Source organism: Streptopelia decaocto, assembly GCF_964273445.1.
Source record: "Streptopelia decaocto genome assembly, chromosome: 3".
Lineage (NCBI taxonomy): Eukaryota > Metazoa > Chordata > Aves > Columbiformes > Columbidae > Streptopelia > Streptopelia decaocto.
In genome coordinates, this window is record NC_138656.1 from 75,298,811 (window position 1) to 75,322,345 (window position 23,535).

At 39.3% G+C, this 23,535-nt stretch overlaps 1 protein-coding gene across 1 annotated transcript in view; it reads left to right on the plus strand.

The window, feature by feature from the left end:
• PREP (prolyl endopeptidase) overlaps positions 1-23,535 on the plus strand; it is a 104,716-nt gene that overhangs the window by 64,989 nt on the left and 16,192 nt on the right. The window contains exon 11 of the mRNA XM_082047852.1: positions 20,057-20,193. Coding sequence (XP_081903978.1) covers positions 20,057-20,193 — 137 coding nt within the window. The remainder of the gene's footprint in view (positions 1-20,056; positions 20,194-23,535) is intronic.

A 23,535-nucleotide genomic window follows, 5' to 3' on the forward strand; every position in this document is an offset into this window, starting at 1 on the left:
CAAGATTGCATGGATGGTTTATAAAGCCATCAAAGGCTCAAATTTCCTAAGAGACTTTTTGCCTTGATAAAACAAAGGCCTCTGGATTTAAGTTTGCACAAGTGGAATTAAGATTACAGACATGGGTGATCTGCAAACTGGTTCTGTGAGACATGAATGTGGAGAGAAATTAGTAAAGTCTTTCCTAGCAAGGTCTAATGCCATTCTGTAAATTCCTCAGGAATCTAGAAAATAAAATCTTTGATAAAAGATTTGTAGTCAACAAAGACTGGCAGATAGCCAAGTAAGGACAGCAGGTTACTGATTTATAATGACGTGAACTGCTTGTTAAATGGTCCCATTACAACAATCTGCATTTCAGTATTGCCAAGTGAGGGTAAGACATCTGGGTACCAGGGAGGGATTTATCCCATTTCAAAATCTGAAATCAGGAAGGCTGTGTCAGCTGGTCTCCCAGAGCTCCCTTTGGTGTCTAGAAAAACAGTTATTCTATCATGCTGCTTAGCATATTTAATACCTGCAATTAACAGAAGAAATATTGGAAGGTGGATAGTTTTACTTATAGGATTTTGCATCTGTAGAGTAAGAGCAAGAGTGGAATAGAGGAATTTTCTTTCTATAGACAAAGGTATAACAAGACCCAGTGTCTGAAGCAGAACTTAAATAAGCTTAGCCTGGAGAAAGGTGAAATGACCCAGGGGATATAGTTAAGCAACAGTGGACAGCATGGCTTGGAGTCTTTGAAAAGAAATTAGATATTTCTCTTAATCTCTTGTTTTTAATTTTCCCTCTGGCACATATACAGGACAGATTCTCTGTAAGCATAAAGACAGTAGTCTGTGTGGATGAGGAGGTTGTAAATAGCCCCATCTGTTTATCTCTGCATCTCCAAACAGAAATAAGAGAGTTGTAGAGGACAGTTTGCTTGAAATGTTCTCACATAGAAAGTGTTTTTACTGCTTCACTCAAATTCATAAAGGGATTTCCACAAGATGACTTCAGGGCATAGTGAGCTGAAAAAAAGGGAAGAAAACAACGTTCTTTTTAGGAAAGAACTTGGTACAATTATAATACTGCCATCAAACCCAGAAGGATAATAATGGGACACAAATACCCCTGTAATTAAAAAGGGTTTAGGAGGGGTCACCATAAATTAGAAATAATGTATTTTTCTAGTAAATAAAATTTTATTAAATAAATGTCTTGAAAAATAAAATCTGATTTTACATTTAAATCAATTACATACTAAATTAAGGTAAAGTAAAACAGTAATACAAGGAGGAAGCATGCTGTTGCTATGCTCTTAGAAACCTTTGCTCTGTAAATCACTGGCAGAGCTTCATTGCTGGCCTGTGGAAGTCAGCATCAGTCTTTCTGCTTTTCTCCTTACTCACCCCTGCTTAGTACCAGCTCTAGGGAAATGTGACCTGTTTAGTTGCACTGTGATCAGTGCTTATAAAGAACATTCTTGTCTCACCACTCATCCAGTTTTGCCTTTTATCAACAAATGATCTCAGTGTGGTTGTAGAATAGAGGGCGTTAGTCTCTTCTTCCAAGTAATAAGTGACAGGACAAGCGTAAATGGCCTCAAGTTGTGCCAGGGGAGGCTTAGATTGGATATTAGGAAAAATTTCTTCATGGAAAGGGTTGTCAGGCATTGGAACAGGCTGCCCAGGGAAGTGATGGAGTCACCATCCCTGGAGGTGTTTAAAAGGTGTTTAGATGAGGTTCTTAAGGACATGGTTTAGTGCTAGAGTTAGGTTAGGTTATGGTTGGACTTTATGACCCTGAAAGTGTCTTCCAGCTGAAACAATTCTGTGATTCTTTGACATCCTGGCAATTGGTTTTTTATGTCGTTCAGATCCATGGAGAAATCTCATCTGAGCTGTGAAAGAGGCTGTTTGTCAAGGCCAGGGCTGGAACTGCCCTGGCCACCTTTGTAGTAACATAGCCTGATGGTGCTACACGCTTCTGCCAGGCTCCAGTTCTTGTTTCCATTTGTGGGGTCTCTCTTGGACGCTTGATGATGCTTCTTGGAGGAGTGAAAGGGAGATGACAGCTTATCAAAACAGTTTATGACAGCACCTAGGCTGCCAGCCTAGATGAAAACCTTGCATAACCATTGCAAAACTCAAGCAGCATTGCAGGGACTTGTGAAAGAAACTCAAAAATAAGAATGCAAGAAATATACTGAGAATAGGCAAAGATTGCTGATAACAGGAGAATGAACAGCACTCCAGAATTTATTTCATTATTGCAGTTTCCATCAGAATTACTAAGTAGTAAAGAAAAATGATGCCAGCTGTGTCCTGACCACGTCCTCAATGAAGGGCAAGTCTCCTGCTGAGGTTCTTCCTTTATTCTCACATACTGGAAGAAATACCTACTAAGACTAGCAATCTTCCTAGCTTTGTCTGCGTAGCGTATATGAAACTTTAATGAGTTGTTCTTTAGCAGGTTTTGAACATAACTGAGTTAAGAATATTTTAACTGAAGTCTAAGATGCCATGTGTATATGCAACCTGACTTAATGGCAGTTGGAAAATGCCACAGTACCTGTTTTTTGCAATTTTGGATACACTTTAAAGTACTTCATAGATGCTGTGCAGTGCAGGTATGGACCGGTGATAAAGTTTACTACACCAAGTAAATCTGTGGTAGAGCAGCTGCTTTGTACTACCTGAATTTAAGTTCTTACCCTTTGTCAGCCCAAAGCAAGAACAAATCTTGCACTGAAGGGAGAGCTCTTTTCAACACACCTGACGTTTCCACCAGGGTAAGAGCATGCCCGTAGGTTCTGGGCTCTCTGTGACACCCTGCAAGTACATAGCCTGACTCAACTGTGCAGTAGTTTGTGCATATGCCCTTGCCTTGAAAGACTCTGTGTGACCTTCGTGAGAAAGTCAGACTGTTTAAAATGCTTGCCACACATAAAAAATTTATCCTGGCTACTTTTGTTAAATGATATATTAAGTTGCATTAATAACTTTTCCTCTGCCAAGCGCTTATTGAAATTTCTCTTTGCTTCCCTGCACGCTTCCATCCATCACAATGACAGACTTTTTCAGGAAATAGCCTGGGGTGGATTTTACAAGAGGAAAAAACACTTCTGCAGGAACTCACAAACAGCACTTGCCGTAAGCTGTTTACTGCATAAATAACTCAACTGCTGCTTTAAATAAAAAGCCTTTATTTTATCTTTACGAAGTTGCCAACTAAGTTCTTATATGCCTCTCCATATTAATACCCTACAGTGACACTTAATCATAGATAAACAGTCTTCTGGCCTGGCTCACAACTCACCTACTTTTAGGCTGATATGCAGGATTGTAAGTGTTGAAATTACAACAACAAAAATGTTGTTTGGCTCCTTTTGCCGTTCTTTGAATACCTTCCACTAATGTCCTTAAAATATTTTGAGATGAACCAAAAATAGATGTTGCTATTGACAGATACACTTTAGATTAGCTCTTGCAGAAAAAAGGTGAAATTCATAACACAACTTAGTTTTACAATTCAGTTTGATTTAAAAGTGGCTGCTGTTAATATTGCTGCAGAGATGAAAGAAGGATAAGTCTTAGGATATTTATTTTCTTGGGGCTGGGATAAATTTCCTCCTCTTTCTTTTGCAGAAATTATTTTTATAGGTGAAGTAATTTTCATGAGAAGTTTATTGCTCAGTCTTTCACCCTCATCTTCAAGCCTTTCCAGCACTGATTTCAAGTTACAAGTCATTGACAGGGAAAATTTGTCTACAGTCATTCTAATTCCTCGTGGAACTTCACACCGTACAGTTTGGCACAGCAGTTAATCTCTGTTTCAGAAAAATAAAACACTGAGAGAAGATGAGTCAGGCTTGCGGTTGATTGGCAGAGTTGTGGGAGAAACTTGTGCACAGCACCTGCCCCCGCTATTCCTGGATCTTGCCATTGCTGGTGTTGTCATTCCATGAGCATTGGATTCCCTCCTTAAAATAAAAAGTAACAGGGCAGCAGAGGAAAGCAGCGTCCTGTGGAAGCTGTAGTAAGCTCAATCTGCTTAGCAATGCAAGAGCTAATATTATCACTGTCTTTTGATTGTGAATGTAGAGATGGTCTTACCATTGTTTCTTTCCCTTATCTAAGTACGTATGAATAGATCAGTGGAGTTTGGAGAGAAATTCAGTAGCTCTGAATTTATCTCTGTTGAGAAAAAGCACTCTCATACCAGAGAAGAAAGGCATACACTTTTTGCATTGATTCTGAGCAGAGGCAAATAATTCTCCCCTTTTCTTCAGGCAAGTAAGTTGCTTTGGCATCCTTTTCTTCCCCCTTCCAAGTCAAAGGAGATTGATTTTTAAGGTGCTGAACTTTCTTGCTTCTAACAGTATTGCGGGCTTAAATCCCGCCTCAATCTCCTGGGATGGGAGAGTAGAATTAATACTTTGGGGAAACAAGTTGCTTATTGTTCTTTGTTCCTTTTATTTCCTTGTGGTTCCATATTGCAGTGAAGAAGAACTTGAAGAAATGTTGGAGCGAGGAGGTGAATGTGAACAGGCGCACCAGTTTTAGTGCTTGTCACAGTGTGGCAGACACCTGCCCTCTTGCAGGAGAGAAATGAGCTTTGAGCTATGTCCATCAATGTGCTCCCAGGAAGAAAACTGAAGCCTTCAGCTCTGATCTCTGCCAGTGTTTTGCAATGGCTGTGGTTTTGGCACCCAGACAACAATCTCAGTCTGGAGGACATCAACAAAATCACAGTGACAACTGTGGCAGTGTTGGCTGTTGGCCAATGTGAATTTAGCATCTTACACCCTTGGCATGTGGTTGTTGAAAACACCACTTCAGTCTGCCATTACCTATTCTAATTTCAGGTCAGTGAAGAGCCACTAACTGCAAATGTTGTCCTCTAGGTTTAAGGCCACATATTTCTTGAAAGCCAAGAGATTGTATGTTAAATATGTTACATATTTGCAGCCACAGTACACTCCATTTTGAGGGGGGAAATTGTTGATGTGAAGGACTTTATGCCTAGAAGAAAGTCAAGTGAAGAATTTCCAATAATGACTTTACATGCTCTTGCACCTTGAAATCATTGTACCTGAGCAGAGAAGTAGTGGTTGGCTGTACACCCATTGTTTTTAAGAAGCTCCATCAAGTGCACTTGAAATAATTCACACCACTAATACTGGCAGACCATGATATTCTCTTAGTGTCTGGAGCAGGAACCAGATCTCCATATTCTAAGTAAGAGGATGAACCGATAGGATTTTTGCATTGCTTTCTTCCCTGATCCAGTTCAAAATCTGTTTTAAGGTCTAAATGTCTGGGGTTGTTCTATCCCCTTTTTACCACAGAGGGTTGCTGCACAGTTTAGGATGTTGGGAGCTTTTGTTCAGCAGAATGCAGAACAATGGAAATGTGGTTTGGGATGGAAGAGTCCAGAACTGCTCTTAGGAAGAATTAGCACAATACCAGACCACACATTGTAGATGGAAAATATGAAAATACCAATTTCTGTGTTCATTTGAATTGTCATATAGGCTTTGTGATTCACTAGCTCCAAGCTTTTAATATTAGATTGTTTCTTTTTCTGCTGTTTAGGGAACTGAAGAACTTCTTAAAATGTTAGAGAGAGTCTCTAGAACCCTCATACTCAAGACGTTATAAAAACATTCATTTGTTTTAAGTCTGCAAGGAAAGTGATTGCTTAACAGTTTAACTAAAATTCATTGTGAAATATTCTTCCTATGCCTTACTCAGAAGAACTTCCGTTTGAATTTGTAGTGATTTGTTTTCCACTTTTCTAGTCAGTGGAGATCTTAATTGGTATATTTGATCCCAAGCTGCATTCCATGCTCCATTTCTTCTCAGAATTTCTTAAAACACAAGGTGAAACAGCATGGATTAAAACAGAGTTGTAACCATTGAACGTGGTGTACAGAACCTCTTTTTACATGCAGGAGTTTTAAACAAGAGCTTAAAGGATTGTTTAACTGCTTTCCATATCTTAAATGACTGCATTGTTAATCATGAACAGCAAATAGTTTGGGGTTTTATTATAAGCAGCTAAATGCATTTTACAATCAAGAAAAAGAGATTTAAAATGTCATTCACTCAGCCACTATAAATGAACATATGTGTTTAAACCTTCAGGAATCTCAGTAGGTAGATTCTTTGCTGATATAGGGAGTTTAAAATGAGAACATTGTTGGAGTGAAAATGCTTTTTTATTTTCCTTTTTCTAAACAAAGTACTGAAGATTTTTTCCCTTTTTTTCTCCAGCTTTTATATTCACTCCTGTCATTGATGTCACCTCCAGTAATTAACCATGAACACATTACTATTTTAATTAACTCCCTAACAAGATAAGTAAGAATTCTATTTAATGATTCGCAGTGGGAATCTTCTTTCAGCTTTTCTTCTCACTTTTGTATAAGCCTATCAGTGTTAAATCTCTCAAAGGCAGTGAGGATATTATTAGCTTCATTCTGCATGAGCAGAAACATTCAGAAGGGAATTTGTCCATGGTTGCACACTGGTGAGATGTTGCACTGAGGATATGTTCTGATGGTTTGCTCTTCTAATTGCAGTGGTTTCCTACTCCTCTTTTTGCCGATCCTCAGAATTGAGTCTTCAGGTGCAGTTTGAAAACTTAATCAAGCCAGTTATTAAATTCTTACACAAGTAGCAGTTCACAGAACTTCAGCATCAATAAAAAGCCCCCTCTCCCAATATCTTTAATAGTATTAATAGCTTACAAACCTGTTTTTTCACCAGTATGTGTCTGTGTGTCTTGTATAGGGTAAATTGAACAGCAAATTCCATTGGTGGCAGAGGATCAAACACACAGGATGCTTCCACAAAAAAACTGTTCCGAAGCTTCTCTGGCTGCTCAGTCCTTGCTCAGACTCATAAAAGTGGAAAATTGCAGCACACTAGGGACTGCATAGTCCTCTACTGAAGGAAAGAAGTGGTAGCTATGACTGTTCTCTGTCCCTTTGTTGAGGCTAAATGTCAAACTCTGGCCTGCCAGCATTGTTCAGAATGAGAACACTCCTCTGCAAGTGTGGGAATTTTTCTATCCATCTGCCCACCCATTACTTTGCCTCACGGAGCCTACCCAAGAGGCCATTAAATTTTGATGATAATGCTGTATTGAGGACAGATTGCTCTGGGACCACAAATACTGGTTTTATTCAAACAGCTGGCAGAAGATCATTAAATTATTGCATTTGTCAGTCACCACTGGTGTGGTCCAGCATTCAAGCCATTGGTCTAGCAGGGAGATGCACTGAATTCCTTTACCAAGAAAACCAGACTGTTCTGCTCATCTTTTTCAGTATTGCACTGGCAGTGCCATGTGAATCCGTTGATTAGTCATTAGGTTTCCAAAGAATTGGACTTATATTTTTGTAGAGTTATATACACAGGTACCCCGTTTCCCCGAAAATAAGACCTTCCCGGAAAATAAGCCATGGCATGATTTTTCAGGCTTTTTGAATGTGCTCAAAATATAAGCCCTACTTCAAAAATAAGCTCTAGTTACAGTTCATTTTAAAAGTCAATTTAAATAGTGTCCAGGCAGCTATACATGTAAAAAATTAATAAGATTTGGAGCAAAAATTAATATAAGACCCTGTCTTATTTTTGGGGAAGCGGGGTATATATGTATGTCTGACATGGGGTAGTTTTTAAATTCAAGCAGATTTGCAGAACAATAGTAATTATAGTTGTTTACTTGTTAGTGAAGCCCATGCTGCTTGGGAATAAAATATTGTGCACTTTGTTTATGGTGTTCACACATCTGCAGGATATACATGGGCAGGTTTTTAAAAGATTTTGGGTTTGATTTTAACATTTACATTTTTAATATTTACAAATTTAAACCTTTTTCTGAAATTTAACTAGTACAAATTCTCAATGAGAGTGGTAGATTTTTTTTAATGTATCTCTATTCTCACCAGATGTTCCTGTAGATCCTCTGATATATGTGAACTCTCTGGATGGCCTTCACATCTCCTAAACAATCATATTTTTGTGAAAGGTAGAAGTCAGGGAGAAGGGAGGCACTTGTCCTCTTTTAGTCCCTTTGTCTTCTCCACTTCTACTTTTGAAGCCTCTCTTCTTGAAAGCATATAAAACATGGGTAAAAACAATCTCAAAAGATCTTCTCATGTATTGCAGTCTAAGAGGCAGGATTCTGAATTTTCCTGCAAGACGAAAGGAACCAGCTGTTTGTTACTGCCCAGCAGGTGATGTTGCAGTTTTGAACAGAAAAATCTGTGGCAGAGCTGCTGTAATAACCCAGGGACATAAAAACTGGGGAAGGAAAGAGCTGCAGTGCCTAAATATGGTTGGAGGTGGTGACAAAATGGTCAGGTACCCGCATCCTTGAGCTGGCCATCATGGCTACAAAGGCTTGAGCATGCACATCTGTCCTGGCCTCTGTGGCAGGTCAGTTCTGCTGGTACTACCCATGACTGGGTTTTTCTGACTTGCGCTTAAAAGCTTTCAGTCTCCCTAGGTAATCTGTCCCAGTGTCTCACTGTATTTACTGTTAAAAAGCTTTTGCAGGAAGGCAGAGAGCATGGTTTCCGCCACAAGGTCTCACCTAAATTCCCTTGCCGCAGTTGAAATGTATTGCTTGTGTCCTTCACAGACATGAAGGACAGGTAATTCTCTTTCTAGTTACAGCAAACTTCTGCACATTTAGAGACACTCACCACGTGTCCCTGCATGTTTTTTTTTAAACTTTAAAAAAAAACAACAAACTGTATCTTATTCAGTTTTTCTAGCAGATTGTATTTTCTGGGCCTCCTTTTGGTCTTCTTTCTTTCCCCAGAATCTCTTTAGAGGAGCAGCACATGATGTGCAATGGTTTAAAGTGAGCACAGCACTCCAGCTGAGGCTTTGCAAAAGTTTAATACAGCAGAAAGCATTATTTCATATGTCTTGAGGGTGAGACTTTGGCTTTTATCTCCCAGTATAGAGTTTGCTTTTTTGCTAACAATTCATTGTTTGTTCAAGTTCAGTTTGGCGTGTACTGTAAATCCAAGATACTTTTCTGTTGGTTTGGGGTTTTTTTTGTCAGTTGTTTCTTATCCTGTATAGTACGTTGCATTTCTGGCATTACTGGATTGCGTTTTGCGTTTTCAGGTAGTTTTGCTTTCTGTCTGTTTCTGCTTCCAAAATGCACTCCCTTGTCCCCTCTTTTCTGTAGTGTCTCAGTGTTTCTTGTTAGCAAATAAGCTTCCCCGCAGCTCCATATTCCATTTAAATACTTTACAGTGGATGCATCACTTATTCTGAGTGGTGTCCCTGTAGGTTACCAGGGCACTGGGGTGTTTTCAGAATAGAAATAGCTCTGGCAGAGCTGGGAGGCTGGTGTTTCAGGGCTGCAGGCCGCCAGGCACACACAAGTTGGTAACTAGTTTATGCAGTCATTTATTAGGGTTGGCATACAAATTATATAAGGAGGTTTAAGGTAGTACAGCAGCCTGTAGAGAACAAAATAGAAGGTTGTTACTCCTTTATTCACTTGTGTTATCGCAGCACATGAGAGTGATAGTCATGGACTGCACCAACCAGTGTGCTGGATAGCAAAAAAATGCAGGCCATTGCAAGGCCCTTACCAACCACGGCTTGAAAACAGGACAGAGAAATAAAATATGTTTGGAACATTAATAGTTGTACCTGCGCATTTACTACATACAGGAGACAAAACAATATTAGAATTGGTAATATTTAAAACTAATGAAAAATGCAGATAAACTTCTGATAGATACACGTATTTGTCACCACAGCCCAGTAAAATTCTACTTGCTGTCTTCACCCAGGGCCAAAACTGCTTGGTAGATTAGAATGTTGTTGTTGTTAATTAACATTCATCACCATGGTGGAAAACACATTAATAGAGTTGAAAGTGGAGAACAGCAATTTTGAATGTTGGTGAGATGTTACAGAGACTTGATTCAGACATAGTGTAACTCAGTTGAACTTTCATAACCCAGGAGCCTCTGCAAGGTAAATGAGGCTGTTTGGCCACTGCTTGGAGCAGACTCTGCAATTTAAAGGAGAAGGGAAAGCGAATGATAGCATATCTTGTAAAATAAAGCTGTGACTCTTGCTTTCACCGTGAATGTGATTACCTTAGAAAAGGATGCTTATTAACAAAGATGATCATATAATAGTTATGACTAGTTTCATTTATACTGAGAAAATTTTTACTAAATAGAAATGAGGAGGGTTTGGAGAACCTCTCTTATCAGCGTTCTACAGCACAATCACACCTCTTAATAATATGTTGGTGTTGCTGGACACTTTCAACAGCTTTGTCTCCATTTATACTAAACGGAAAAAAATATGCTAATAATGGGTAAGGCAGAGATAAAAACACCTCTTAGTCAGTGGCTTTTTATCTAGACAGATTTGGTGGGTCATTTTTTCTTAAGTTGTCATTCACTGGTGAAGAGATAGGACAAATTAAACACGAAGCGCTTCCATAAGTATACAGAGATGTAGTTGGGAACCCATGTAAGTGAGACATGAGTGGGATCATTCAGGAGACTTCTCTCTTATCTTCCCTCAGTATAAGATCAGAAGTGGTAAAAATTTAAAAATTACAAAATCTTCAGGCATTCTGAAAGAATATTTTTTCCAAGGAAAAGGAAGGAGGGAGGGAAAGAAAGAAGGAGGGAAGGAAGGAGGGAAGGAAGGAGGGAAGGAGGGAAGGAAGGAGGGAGGGAAGGAAGGAAGGAAGGAAGGAAGGAAGGAAGGAAGGAAGGAAGGAAGGAAGGAAGGAAGGAAGGAAGGAAGGAAGGAAGGAAGGAAGGAAGGAAGGAAGGAAGGAAGGAAGGAAGGAAGGAAGGAAGGAAGGAAGGAAGGAAGGAAGGAAGGAAGGAAGGAAGGAAGGAAGGAAGTTCACTTTCTACCTAGAAACAGTTCAGTCACTATGTGAGTTTTTTTCTGTGGGCTTTTGTCTGCTTATGATCCAGTACAAATTCATCAGTGTGCCATTTTATTAAGGGTAATCCAGTTTGCATCTTCATTTAGCAGTTGATTTGATTTTATCAATGCTGCCCAGAGGTACTGATAGAAAATCATCTTTGTTTAGGTTAATTATTTCTGCTCTGTCCTTGAGACATCTCCCAGGAAACTTACGGGACAAGCCTCCTAGAAATATCATTATTCATAATTACTAGTTTTTCAACTGTGTAGATGCATGATATAAAGAAATAGATTATTTCCTTTGTTCTGGCTTGCTATTCTCACAGACAGGGAAAAATCAATACATAAATTCTCCCGGACAGTTCTCTGAACTGCTTGCTTTTCAACTGATTTGTCAATTATATTTGAAAGTAATAGTGCACAGTGATCACTGCTAATGGCTAAAAATAGACAAGATGCAGAAAAGCTCCAAAGCATAATGGTAGAATGCCTAAAATCAGGGAATCGTTTACAGTTAGAAACATCCTTGACTTTTCCCTTCTACTTACTAGTGTTTTTTTAACTGCTGGTACTTATTGAACCTGGTTTGACGTCATTAGACATGTGATCTGTTGCTTTATTAGTAGGTGATTAGTAGTAGGAGTTGAATTCCTTACGGCTGATCTAAGTTTGTTTCAAATTTTACTGTCTTGTTCACATTTTGTCCAAGAGAGAAAAGATTGCTGCAAGTTGTCCTTAGTGTTATGGCTTAAAAAAAAGAAAGGCATTACTCTTCTGTTATTTCTTTTTCTCCTCCTTATTCCAATGGTTTTACAGGGATGCATCAGCGCACTTCTTGGTGTTTCTGTTATGAAGTACCTCAAAGTCTTCGTTATGACATCTGCCTGGGAATTACACTGTGAAGTGAAATTTTTGCTGGGTTGCTTTACGCTCATTTTGGTTTAATTTTTTCCCTAAGTATTGTTCTCTTTTACTTCATGCTACTCACTGGGTGATTTCTCTTCATTATACAATGAGAACTGCAAATCTGAAAACAATAGATGAGCCTGAAGTACTGTCTCCACAGCAAAGACGCAGTCACCAAGACACAATTGTTGAATCAATAGTATCTGATTCTTACAATTATTTTCTTCTGTACTAGTACCCCAAATGTTTTCTAGGACTTTAGTTTATTCTTGACCATTTTCAAGGGATTTTTTTTTTCTTCTGCTGCAATTTTGGTTGTTTTTTTTTTTTTAATCATGTAGAGGCACAAATTCAAGCTTAATATATTTGTAGCTATAATTTGAGTGAGAAACTGCACATGGAAGTGCTTCACAATACTTTCAAGTGACCTACTTATTTCAGTAAGTTCTTCATAATAAATATTCACAGGATAAGTGATCTGGGTCTGTTTTTGAAAAATACATTGTCCCGTGTAAATGATCTGTTTCTTTTCAAACCAAAAAGTGGGAAAGAAGAGTATCAGCTATTTTTTTCAGTATTGTACTAGCCACATGCAGAATTTTTGTAGGTTTTTAGTGATTTATAGTGCCTTTGGTTTTGGATAGGCAACTTGACATCTATAAACATTATATGATTCTCTAAGGAAGAGAGAGCACAGTGCTCTGAAATTGTCTAGCTATTGAAAGTCATAAATAAAGTTTCTTGACAATGTGAAGTGGAATATGTGGGTCCTCTTGGGGCTTTGACACAGGATGGGCACTTGACATCACCAGTGTCAAGACTGAATTTGTTCTGTGCAATAATTTTTGGATACTGGTTTACAGGTGAAACTGGAGCACCCTGAACAGTATTGATGCCCCTGCCTTAGGGAGAAGAAACAATAGGGATTGTGTCATCTCTTTGAAGCTCATGAAAGCTCAGCAGCGGGACTATGTCGAGATAACCAAACAAATTTTGAACAAAATGGAGTCAGAAACAGAAAAGCTGAATTAGCCGATTACTGTTGGAGTGAATGCTCTTCCTTAGCATGTCAAATTAGATCTGTGCACCTACCACAGCATAAAACCATAAATAAGTTATTGTGGAATGGTTTTCATAAAGTAAGTTCTCCTCTTTGCTTACCCCATGTTAAGGTACCTCTACATTTTAATTCTTATAGTGTTTCTCATTACAACTTGAACTGTTTTCCAGCATGGTAAAGATGAGTGGTGTTTACTTTCCAATGCCTACACTATTCTAGTGAGTTGTCTCCTGTCAGAGCAGTTTTCTCAATGAAGTAAAGCTTGATTTAATGAAAGAAATTGCACTAGCCAGCAGCTGTTACTTACGCTTTTATTTATAAGTGTGTCACTTCCATTGAGACAGCCATTTGCTTATCTCATACTACTTCACAGTAATGTTTCTTGAACACGTAAAAACAGAGGTAATTCAAGAACAAGACTGTGACTTACAAAAGCCCTTGGGACATTTCTCCGTTTAATATGACTGCAATGTATATTTAACTCAAACAGTAGATGTTATCTGTCCAGTATCTGTCTCTACACTGTACACTAAGTTTTCTTTAAGGCATGTTGATGAAAGAAAAGGACTAACTATGCAGCAGATGCTAATTATTCTGCTGCAGGAAGCTCTGAGATCACACTGAAAGGGGCTGAGGATAAACATTTAGAGAAGAGACAAATAAGTCTTTCAGGTTGCAAAAGGGGAGTAGAGGGGTCTCACTGGATCCCATTTACTACTAAAGCTTTATGTGAGGGGAATGGTGCCTTTTCACGCATCTAGAAAAGTGTGATTTAAAAGCAATTTCTGCCATCCTGGTCCTGCAGGATTTCGGAACTTTCAGGTTTATTTTTCTGCTGCCTTCCCCTCCCTCCTCCCACCACCCTGTGAGATACCTCCCTGCAGTCATTTGCAGATGGGCAGCTGAACTTGCTAAGGAGGCATTTCTTTTAAATGACCATCTCCTGGCACTTCGCCTCTGTCAGCATGAGGCTGCTTTTTGTCCCCATGAGTGGGTGGCAAAACAATTTCTTTGAAAAGGTTTTTGATTGGTAGTGCTTTTGCAAATGTCTTTAGTGGGTTTTCTTCTTCCTGGGTTTTACCTGTGTGAATTTTTACTGTCCTGAGTTACCTTGGCCCCTCTCCATTTCTGTATTAAGTAAGCTTTGCAACTCACACAAAATTGCTTTGAAGCTAATTTAAGAAACTTAAAAAAGATTGATGAGGATTCCCCTCTGAAGAAAGGACACCTTGGAATTCGGTGGGTTTGCTACGTATTTGTAGTAGTTCTCTGTTACTTCTCCTGACTTCTGGTGAACCCTGTGTATAGGAATACAAAAACTGGTGGTTAGTAAGAGCTGCTCTTACAGGTGGCCATTGGCTGGCTGCCAGAGTTGTCCGTGGGGCCACTGGTGGTCTTGTGCTTGGGTCCATGCCACTGCTGCCACAGATAAGGCATTTTGCTTGTGATGTGCCATATCGTCTTTAGCCCCAGACTAGTATCAAGTTTTATGTAAGGTCAGAGATTATGAGGGATCAAATGGGCTATGGGGAGGTAGTGCACCAGGCAATGCATGATTCTCTTTGAATCAATGTGATCTCTGCCCTGACATCTCACGGAGATGATTTCTCCCCACCAGGCAATGCTGAAGTGTTCGGACTTGTTGGTGTGAAGGCAGGGGCTTTGTCACTTGCCTTCCTGAAGCTCTGAGTGGCAGTTCTTAGGCTTGTCAGTGGGGGGTGTTGCTGTGTGGCTTTGTTCAGCCCCAGGTGGCACTATCTCTGTACCTAAATATAGGTTTGAACACTCTGAAGCCACCATCTGTGCAAGAAAACTTTCTCCGGGGACCGCTCCCTTAAGTTTACTCTTCCAGTCATCTTTCAAATATAGTTGTGTGGCATTTTTAAACTGGTGAGTCTTTCACAAAGCATTTGTGATGTTTGGGAAAACATGAGTGATGTTACGTGATTTACTATGAATTCCTTATGCTTTTTTCCCCCAAATCTCAAAACACACATATTGGTATAAATGTGATGAAAAATCTTCATGTCACACTTAATGAAAGAAATACTGTATATGAAACTGGATGCTTGAAGCACAGTTCCAAGAAATAAAAAATGAAGTAATTATTCCCTTTGATTGGCTGCCTAACCCAACCGTGCCTGCTGTGCTCCTATCTGCGTCTGCTGGGACAGAGCAGGACGTCATCCTTTGCCAGCACTGCCTGGAGCTGTGTGGTGGCCATGGGTGGAATCACAGCAGCCTGTGTCAGGGCAACTGCTCTTACCTAGAAGCAGAAGACAATTGCTAAATTTCACAAAACTGCTACATCCTGTATTTGTTCCAAATGAAAAGGAATTACCTCAGTAAAACTAAACTAGAAGACATTAGAACAAAAGTCATTTTGGAGGCATTGTCTTGGTGTTATTAAACCTAAATTATTGAACGCAGATTTTAATAAGGAGTATTCCAGCATGATTCATGTACCTTTTTAGTTGCTCTTTGTAAAATTCTTTGTCATTCTGCACAATGGATGTCAATCTAATGACAAATGTAACTTTTACCTGGTTTTGATCACGCGCACGAAGACATGGAAAAAATTGATATCTCTGGTATGTAGTACCTAATCTTGAAAGAGAGGCTGAGAGAGACATTTTTAGAATCACTAGTGGCTTTCTAAGAATAATTAGCCTACTGTGACTTAGGGCATGTTTTCAAGTCCCAAAAGTCAAAGTTGCTTTTCATATGTAAAGTTCCTGTATTGTCTACAGGAAGTAATTCTGTTTGAAAAGCCAAACTAATGACTTTTTAATTGGATTTTAATTCTCTTTGCCATTAATTAACAAGTCAAAAAATTATAAAAGGTTTCTAGACATTCAGATATTGTTCACAGCTTAAAATATATGCGTTAGACTTGTTTGGATAAGATTATTTTTATTCTGACTTTTACAGCAGTATTTCAAAACCTGTGTTGAATCTTAGCTTTATAAGGTTCATTTTAAATCTGTGCAAGTTTGGGGTGAGTTATTGTTTAGAAGGATTTTTAGTTTTGTGGAAGTAAGATGATTTCAGGTGTACGTACACTTTTTCCCTTGAACAATGGTAATTCCATACGCCTCTCCATTATATAAACAGAAAACATTTCTGAAAGGGACCAAAAAAGTGAAACAGAATACTCACAAATTGCTGAGTTTTTTAATTTTTAAAAATATAAGTTTCTATTCAATTTCAGTTGTTTAGGTATTTTTAGTTATGTGGCACAATGTGAGTATTCAGGCAGATTAGTTTTATTTCTTTATTGTGATGATTGTATCACTTTAGTATTCAAATATACTGATTTCATATTTACTCACAATTGTGTAGTGGATGATTGCCAAAATTATTTTTATTTCCGTGTGTAGGTCTCGACGTCTGGCTTTGTTATCTCTGTAGACAAATGAAAGAAAAACTTTGTCTTCAGCTTCTCTCATTCAAATCCTCTTAGTTTTTCAAAAGCTAAAATTCTTAGTTTTGCCTCCTGGTGACTTGAGATGGAGAAAATACTTCTGGTACCTGCGGAGGCAGAAGTGGATAAACCCGGAGTCTTTCTGAATTTAGGTCTGAGTCTACAATGCTGGCTGATTGTTCCCCTCCTCCTTGAGTGAAGATTCACCTAACATAAATACTGCACATTTAAAGCAAATAATAATTAGGAGGACAAAGACTTCCCCAGGAGTGAACGTACAGACCTTTTTGATCCTACTTAACTACTAAGTCAATTTACAAATCCTATCACACAGCTGTTAACTGTAGTTACTTGTAAAATTTACTCTGTAAACTGTCTTGGAAGTAAAACGTGTGAAAACGCAGCGTAAATTGCTTTCAAGTGCTAAGTTAAAAAAAAAAAAAAAAAAACAAAAAAAAAAACCACACAAAAAAAAAAAAACACAAAAACACCAACAACCCACACCATTCTGTAAATATTTATGTATGCACTAGAGGAAAATGACTGAGATAGTTGTTCGTGTGGTTTATACAGCTTAATCTTCAGTTATTTTATAGTAATGAGTAATTGTGAGAACAACATTGTATCTTCCCTGAGTCATAATAAGAAGAACAGGGGCTATAAATTTATACCTCAGGTTCTGGCATCTGAATTGAAAGTGGTTGTCTGGCACTGAGACCCCTCTGCTGTGTGACAGGGACATTAGTGTGAGCCCAGGTCAGCTATAACTAAATTTGGGCCCACTGTACTGTTCCAGCATATGCTCCTGGAATAGAGTGGGGGATTGCATGTGGCAGGAGTGCCCTGTCAACCACACAGCATCACTGGTGCATTCCTAGAGGCTGAAAATATTTATTTTTAGCATGTCCCTCCTTGAATGGTGAGTTTCAGCATTCATGATGGTATGTCTGAAGCACTGTTCTCCATCCTTTTCCCTCCAAAATCACTTTGCTGATTTGGCCTTATAGGTGCTCGTGACATTTGTAAATATATGAGCAATGAGTGCTATAATGTGACCAGTACAAGTGGATCACTCCCGTCTGTGATAAAGCAGAAAATGGTGGTACCCTTTTATGAGCATTTACGCCTGAAAAAGCTGACAGCTTCTAAAATTAGGCATTAAATACCATCTTGGGAAATTCTTCTTTTTAGGGCTTGCCCTCTCCAGTTCACCTTAATCTTTGAGATAGAGGCACATCCCTTTATTGGTTGCATGAATAAACCATTGGACTTGCTTCAGAGATAACACCTAATTTAAAGGTGAGATTGAATCAGTTGTTGAAAATAGTTTTTTTTGGAGAAGCTTAAATAGCTTCTCATATCTCGGTGTCTGACTGAATTGATTTCCACCCCCCTTCTGTTTGTTCATCTTGGAAGGAAAAGTAATCATTAGGAGTGGAAACTCTTGAATCGCAGATGTCACCTTGACATGCATCTCTTTTTTTTGTTGAATTTTCATTTAATGGTACATTATTTAATCTTAACTGATGATGATAAAAGTCCTACTGAAGTCAGTTTTCAGAGGGTTGTTTTTGAAAAAAAAACAAACCCTTGTTCAGAAAGAGGCAGTAAATTTAGTGGCATCCTTTAATCATCAGGAAAGGACTGGCCCACAGCCGTGAGTTGCTGGACACACAGGAGGGCCAGGCTTCGTGTGAATTGCCAGCAACAACTGGAGTTGACAGATGGCATTTTAGAGAGGAGTCTCCTTGGAACTCTTCATCACCAGCCTCAGCAGTTCTCCTGCCCGTCAGATACTTTATTTGTTTATAGTGTTCAGCTAAATACTTAAAATGAAAATCCTTTGTATTCTACTGCAGCGAGTTCTGACGAGCACTTGATCAGTAAAGATATGGCTGTGGCAGTAGTTGGAAGCAGTGATTTCATCTGTGTAAAAATGCCCTCAGGGTTTTGGTCTGAATTTTTCTGTCTGCTGGGAACTGTGAAATACTGAATTTTATCTGGAATATGTCTACAGGTTTTGATGAAGCCTTTGGAGGTAGATGTGGTTTCTTTTGAAATTTCTCACATTTCCTTAGCAATGATTAAACAAAAATTAAATGTGATTATTTTGTTTTCAACATGCCATGTGGATTTACATGTTTCACATTACAGGCAATGCTCAGAATAAATGTGTTGCATGGGTTCGTATTACAGTTGGGGTTCATGTGTTATAAAAATAGATCCTGTTGATCATGTGCTTTATAAAGCGTGGTATGTCTATTTCCTTTAAAAGGAGAGAGGTTGTAAAAATGCAACAAAATTACAAGAATGTGTTCTTCGTTTATTTCGTCTTTGTTCTAATTAGACTAGAAGCTGCAAATACTGATGCTAAAACCAAAGCAATGAAAAGGAGTCAACTATTAATAGGATTTTTCAACAAGCAGTAAACTGCATTCACACCCACGTGTTTTGCTTGACTGGCAAAATCAGACACGCTGGATCCTGAGTTAGAGCGTGCAGGCAGATACATGTATCAAAACAACGGATACTAGCTTTTAAGTTCACACAGTGCTGTGACAGTAATGGAAAGACATATATGCTTCGTGGGTACTCGGTTATTTTGAGGGCCGGTGTTCTGAAGGCCATGGAGTGGCTCTCTTGTCTTGCTGAGTGGGTTTGGGGGTTCTGCACCATTAGGGTTCCTGATTCCAGCTGGTAGGTAATGCCTGAAAATGCACCAAGCGCTATGAAAGTTTCTGTCAGGGCTTAGGTTACCACCCCGATGAGGTGAAGTTGTCGTTGAGACAACCTGGCCGGTACTTAGTCCACTGTTGCTGGGCAGAGATTTGCTTTGGTGAATCCGTGCCGTATGTAGAGGTGTTGAGTAGTCAGCTTTTTGCTGTTTTCACACGGCTTAGTAAGGAATGGTGTCTTCAGCTATTCAGACTTCACTCTTTAGGCTTGAATCTGGTGCATGGAGTCACTCCATTGAGAAATGTTGTTAATGCCAATATATTAATACTAAAACCAAAATACTGTGACTTATTTGAATATCTTTGGCCTTCTGCTTGTGGTTATGTTTTCACAAGCAAAGACTGCTGCATCAAACAATACAAAAGGATTCTCTGTGATTTCGGCAGTACAAGACCAGATCTTCAGAGTGTTACATATTTATTTGGTAGTAATATAGCTCTCTGCTATCCAAAATGATGAATGTTTAGTGGGGTCTGACTACGTCAGCACCCTACCATGAGTTTCTTTCTTCTCTATGCACTGTTCTAGTGTCCAAAATTTTAAATTTGTGAAAGGAGAAATTTTAAGAAATCATAACTTTAGACTGAAAATCTGGATTTAGTTCTGTTCATTCTTCTTGACAGGTCAGTCTTTGCTGCTTTCCTATATGATGGACCTTGCGGTTATTGCATTTTCACACCGCCAGTCTTCCCTTGCAGAGAATTGCATTGTTTTTGTAGCATTTCCTTAATCCCCTTGTATGTAGAATTAATAAACAAGATACATTAAAATTATATTGTCCTACCCTTTGTATTGTCTCATTTTGATACATCTTCCAGAACTCATAAGTAAACAAGTGGGTGATGGACATGACTGAGCATGACCTGTGCAATTGGTGCAGATTGCTCAGGAAGTTTTACCCATTGGACACCATGGAAGTGATCACCTCCAATTCTTGTTAACAGTGGTTGTGGGGAGTCAGAACAATAACAGTATTTCAGATTTCTTTTTCTCTTGTCTTAGGTTTTCTACCCTAGCAAAGATGGTACTAAGATCCCCATGTTTATTATTCACAAGAAAGGAATTAAATTGGATGGTTCTCATCCTGCCTTCTTGTACGGATATGGAGGCTTCAACATATCAATTACGCCAAGCTACAGGTAAGCAGGGTAATTTATACCTTCTTCTGAAATATCTGGTATTAATAGCTGTCCCAGACTGAGGGAAGGGTGGGCTATGGATCTGACAGAGTAATGCATTCATTTCAGGTCCCTGAGAAGCAAAATGAGGACTCCCCATCAGTGTCCAGGCATCATTTGTCTGCTTTGTTAGTTGTGAATTCAAGGGTTTTGCTCAGTGTCACAGAAGAAATCTTTGTTACAGCAGAGGAGTGCTGTGCTCTCCTGAGGTTTACAGCAGGCGCCCTGCCCTTTGCATTACACCTTAACCTCTTCCTGCTTTGTCACCAAGCTCAACTGAAAAGCATATGGGCATATCACATTAAACAAGTATTTGAGCCCTTTACTGAACTAATAACATAGGAAGTTTTCCTTTTTTTCCAATTTATACAACTACCTATGTCTAAATATTATAGAAAATCAAATATTTGTTTAAATCAATGTAATAATTAAAATTCAACTGTATTTTCATATTCTGCTTTTGGGAAGATTACATGAGAAGCAAAATCGTACTGTGTTCTTATATAATTAGTAAAGAGGAAAGATGATTCTTTCTTGAGATGCACATGATATAAGCTCTGCATATGCAATGCATTGTAAACCAAAAATGCTGTGTGCACAACAGGATTTGTAGCCCTTAGAAGCCATAAGCTTTATTGAATTGATCTCTTTAAAGAAAAGGCTTATTTCCTCAGCAAGGGAATTTGAATAGACTTACCAAGAGGCAGTCATTGTCTGTAATATGTAAGAAATGCTCCTAGGCGAGGCAGGGGAAAACAGAAATGCAAAGGACTGGAGAGCAGTTTTTGAGATAGTAAAAAAGCCGTTCACCAACACAAAAATTATCTGTTATGAAACCATCCTATTAAGTGTAGGTGCCACCAGTTTTGCTTTAGAGACAGCACCTTTCAAAAAATCCTTTGTAGTGTTTGCTCCTCCAGGTCGCTGTGATTGTATTTCTAAATAGCATTTTCAGCTTCTTGTCCTTTCCAGCAAATACCTTGTCTAACAATGAACTTCCCATCTTGTATTCTGTGATTATTTGAATGGTATTTATCTGCCTTGTAAAGCTACATTTTTAATTTCCTGTGATTTTTGAGACACGATTATATAACCAGAACAGTTTTTTAATTCCTTTTTAGATTAGGCTCAAGCATTGATCTATCACAGTTTATTGTAGATGCTGAAAAAGGTGATAAAACTTATCACATTTTCTTTTTTAAAGTAAATAATATGAATCTATTGATTTAAGATTTCACACGCCGAGAGCTGACAAAAGCTGGCTGCTGGCAAAAGGAGAAGGTATCTCATGGTGCCTCCTTCCACCTCCCATCCACTAGTCGTGGTGCTTGCTGGAACCTTTGCTTTACCTTGCAAGAAGGCAGAGAACTATCCCAACAAAAGTAGGAGTCCGGCAAACAGCAGCAGGAGAGTGCAGCTGACAGAGAAGAGGAAGATGGGAGCAGTGACCTGCGTCTTCCTGAACCCTATGAAACCTTTATTATACAGTCTGTAAAATAAGAATATGAATCTCTGACAGTCTCTTAAAAGTAAATGCACAGAGAATGATCAACCATCTCCAGATCAAAATACATTATCCCACTGACAACATACATGAAACACGACTGGCACACCTCCCTCCTTGTGCTCTCCCTGTAATATCAACGCATCCCTTCTCAGCCTTTCTCTTTCTAAAATAGAAACAAGAAAAGCCAGAGCCTTCAAATGTATCTTTATGGTTAATGACCTGAGAATTGAGTACTTGTTGAGGAATTCTGTTCCAAAGGTAGGCAGGCAAGATCAGGGAAAGGAAATTGTAATAGATTATGCCACAAAGGCAGGAGGTCCAGCCCTCCCTTTACCCAGCAGATTCAAGTAATGTTTTACTACATCCCTGTTACTATATATATTGCAGTATTTCACATGGAGTTCCCAGGCCCAAGGCAGCTCCAGCCACAGCCCAACACCACAATTCAGTCAATTTTTGGTAGATGACCACAGGCACAAGGGCTAGGAAGCAGCCACAGGATGGTCAAGGCTGAGGCTTGCCACATAGTTCACCTGATCCTGAGCTGAGACGTAGCTAGGGAAATGCAAACGAGTAGTAGCCTGCTTACCTTGAAACAAACAAACAAAAAGTTGCAGGATAAATATTTCTGATTTTTTTTTTATTTGAACTGAAGGCTCTTAAAACTTTTCACAGAGCACTCTATCGTCTCCTTTCCAAGGGTTTATTTCTGTCCTTTGTTTCTTCAAGCCCATACAATGTTTTCTCACTGGTATTTCACACCCATTAATGTGAGCCAGCTGTCTGGCTTGGGGAGCTTATTTCTGCTTAATTCAGCAACTGATGTTGCTTTTCATTTTTTCTCCAGCACAAAAAATGAAAATAAAATAGTTTTCACTGAAAGCAGTAGAAACAAACCAACAGGTTAGAGGATCCAGAAACAACTATGAGAATGATAGGCTGAAGTCATGAAGTCAGTTACAGTGGCAGTTTATTTTTTAATGCACTCATACATCTTTTATACGCTCCTCTGGACTGAGGAGCTGCATTTGGAAGTGTTTCAAGTGTGGTGCCCGCTGGAGCAGTGTCCTGGGTGATACAGCCTGCACAGGGAGTGCAAGTGGAAGCTGATGGACCTCACACCAGTGGCTCGGCAGAGCTGCTGGGGCAACACCATCGCAAACCCACCCCTAATGCCTCAGATGCGGCTACTTACCCTGCAGGAAGCAACGTGTTTCCCTTTGCTCTTCTGTATGTGCCTGTGTGGGTACAGGAGAAGCAATTTCTAATGCATCCTGGAATACAGCTGATGGTGAAGCAGACTGTGAAATTGCATTTCGTTGCTACAGGGACAGGTTGTACCAAGCCTTTAAGCAAGAGGTTGGTGCAGGGAGGGACTGTGAGCCCACAGAAAGGTCAGGCAACACGGCAGCCACCAGGATTTACTCTTTTTGGTTACTTCGTTACCACTCTCTCCTCTTGCACCAAAGCCAAAAAGGCAGACTGGTTCAGTGGCACAGGATATTTTTTCCCCATCACTACCTTACATTGCTCCCAAGAGGAAAGCTGCAGCCGTCAGCTGTAATACCTAACAGCCGATCAGTAATTCTGGGAAAGCATTCTTGGTCCTGGAAGCACAGCTGCTTGTGTTGTTCTGTATGGGGAAAAAAAAAGCCCAATACCTGTTTTCTGATTTTGTGTGTTATGCTTCTTAAGAAAAGAGTGATGGGTTCAGGAAGGAGCTCTACAGGGAAGGAACCATCCTCTCCTTCCTCCGCTGGCTCCTTCCTGACCCCATTGTCCATTCCTTTACTCTT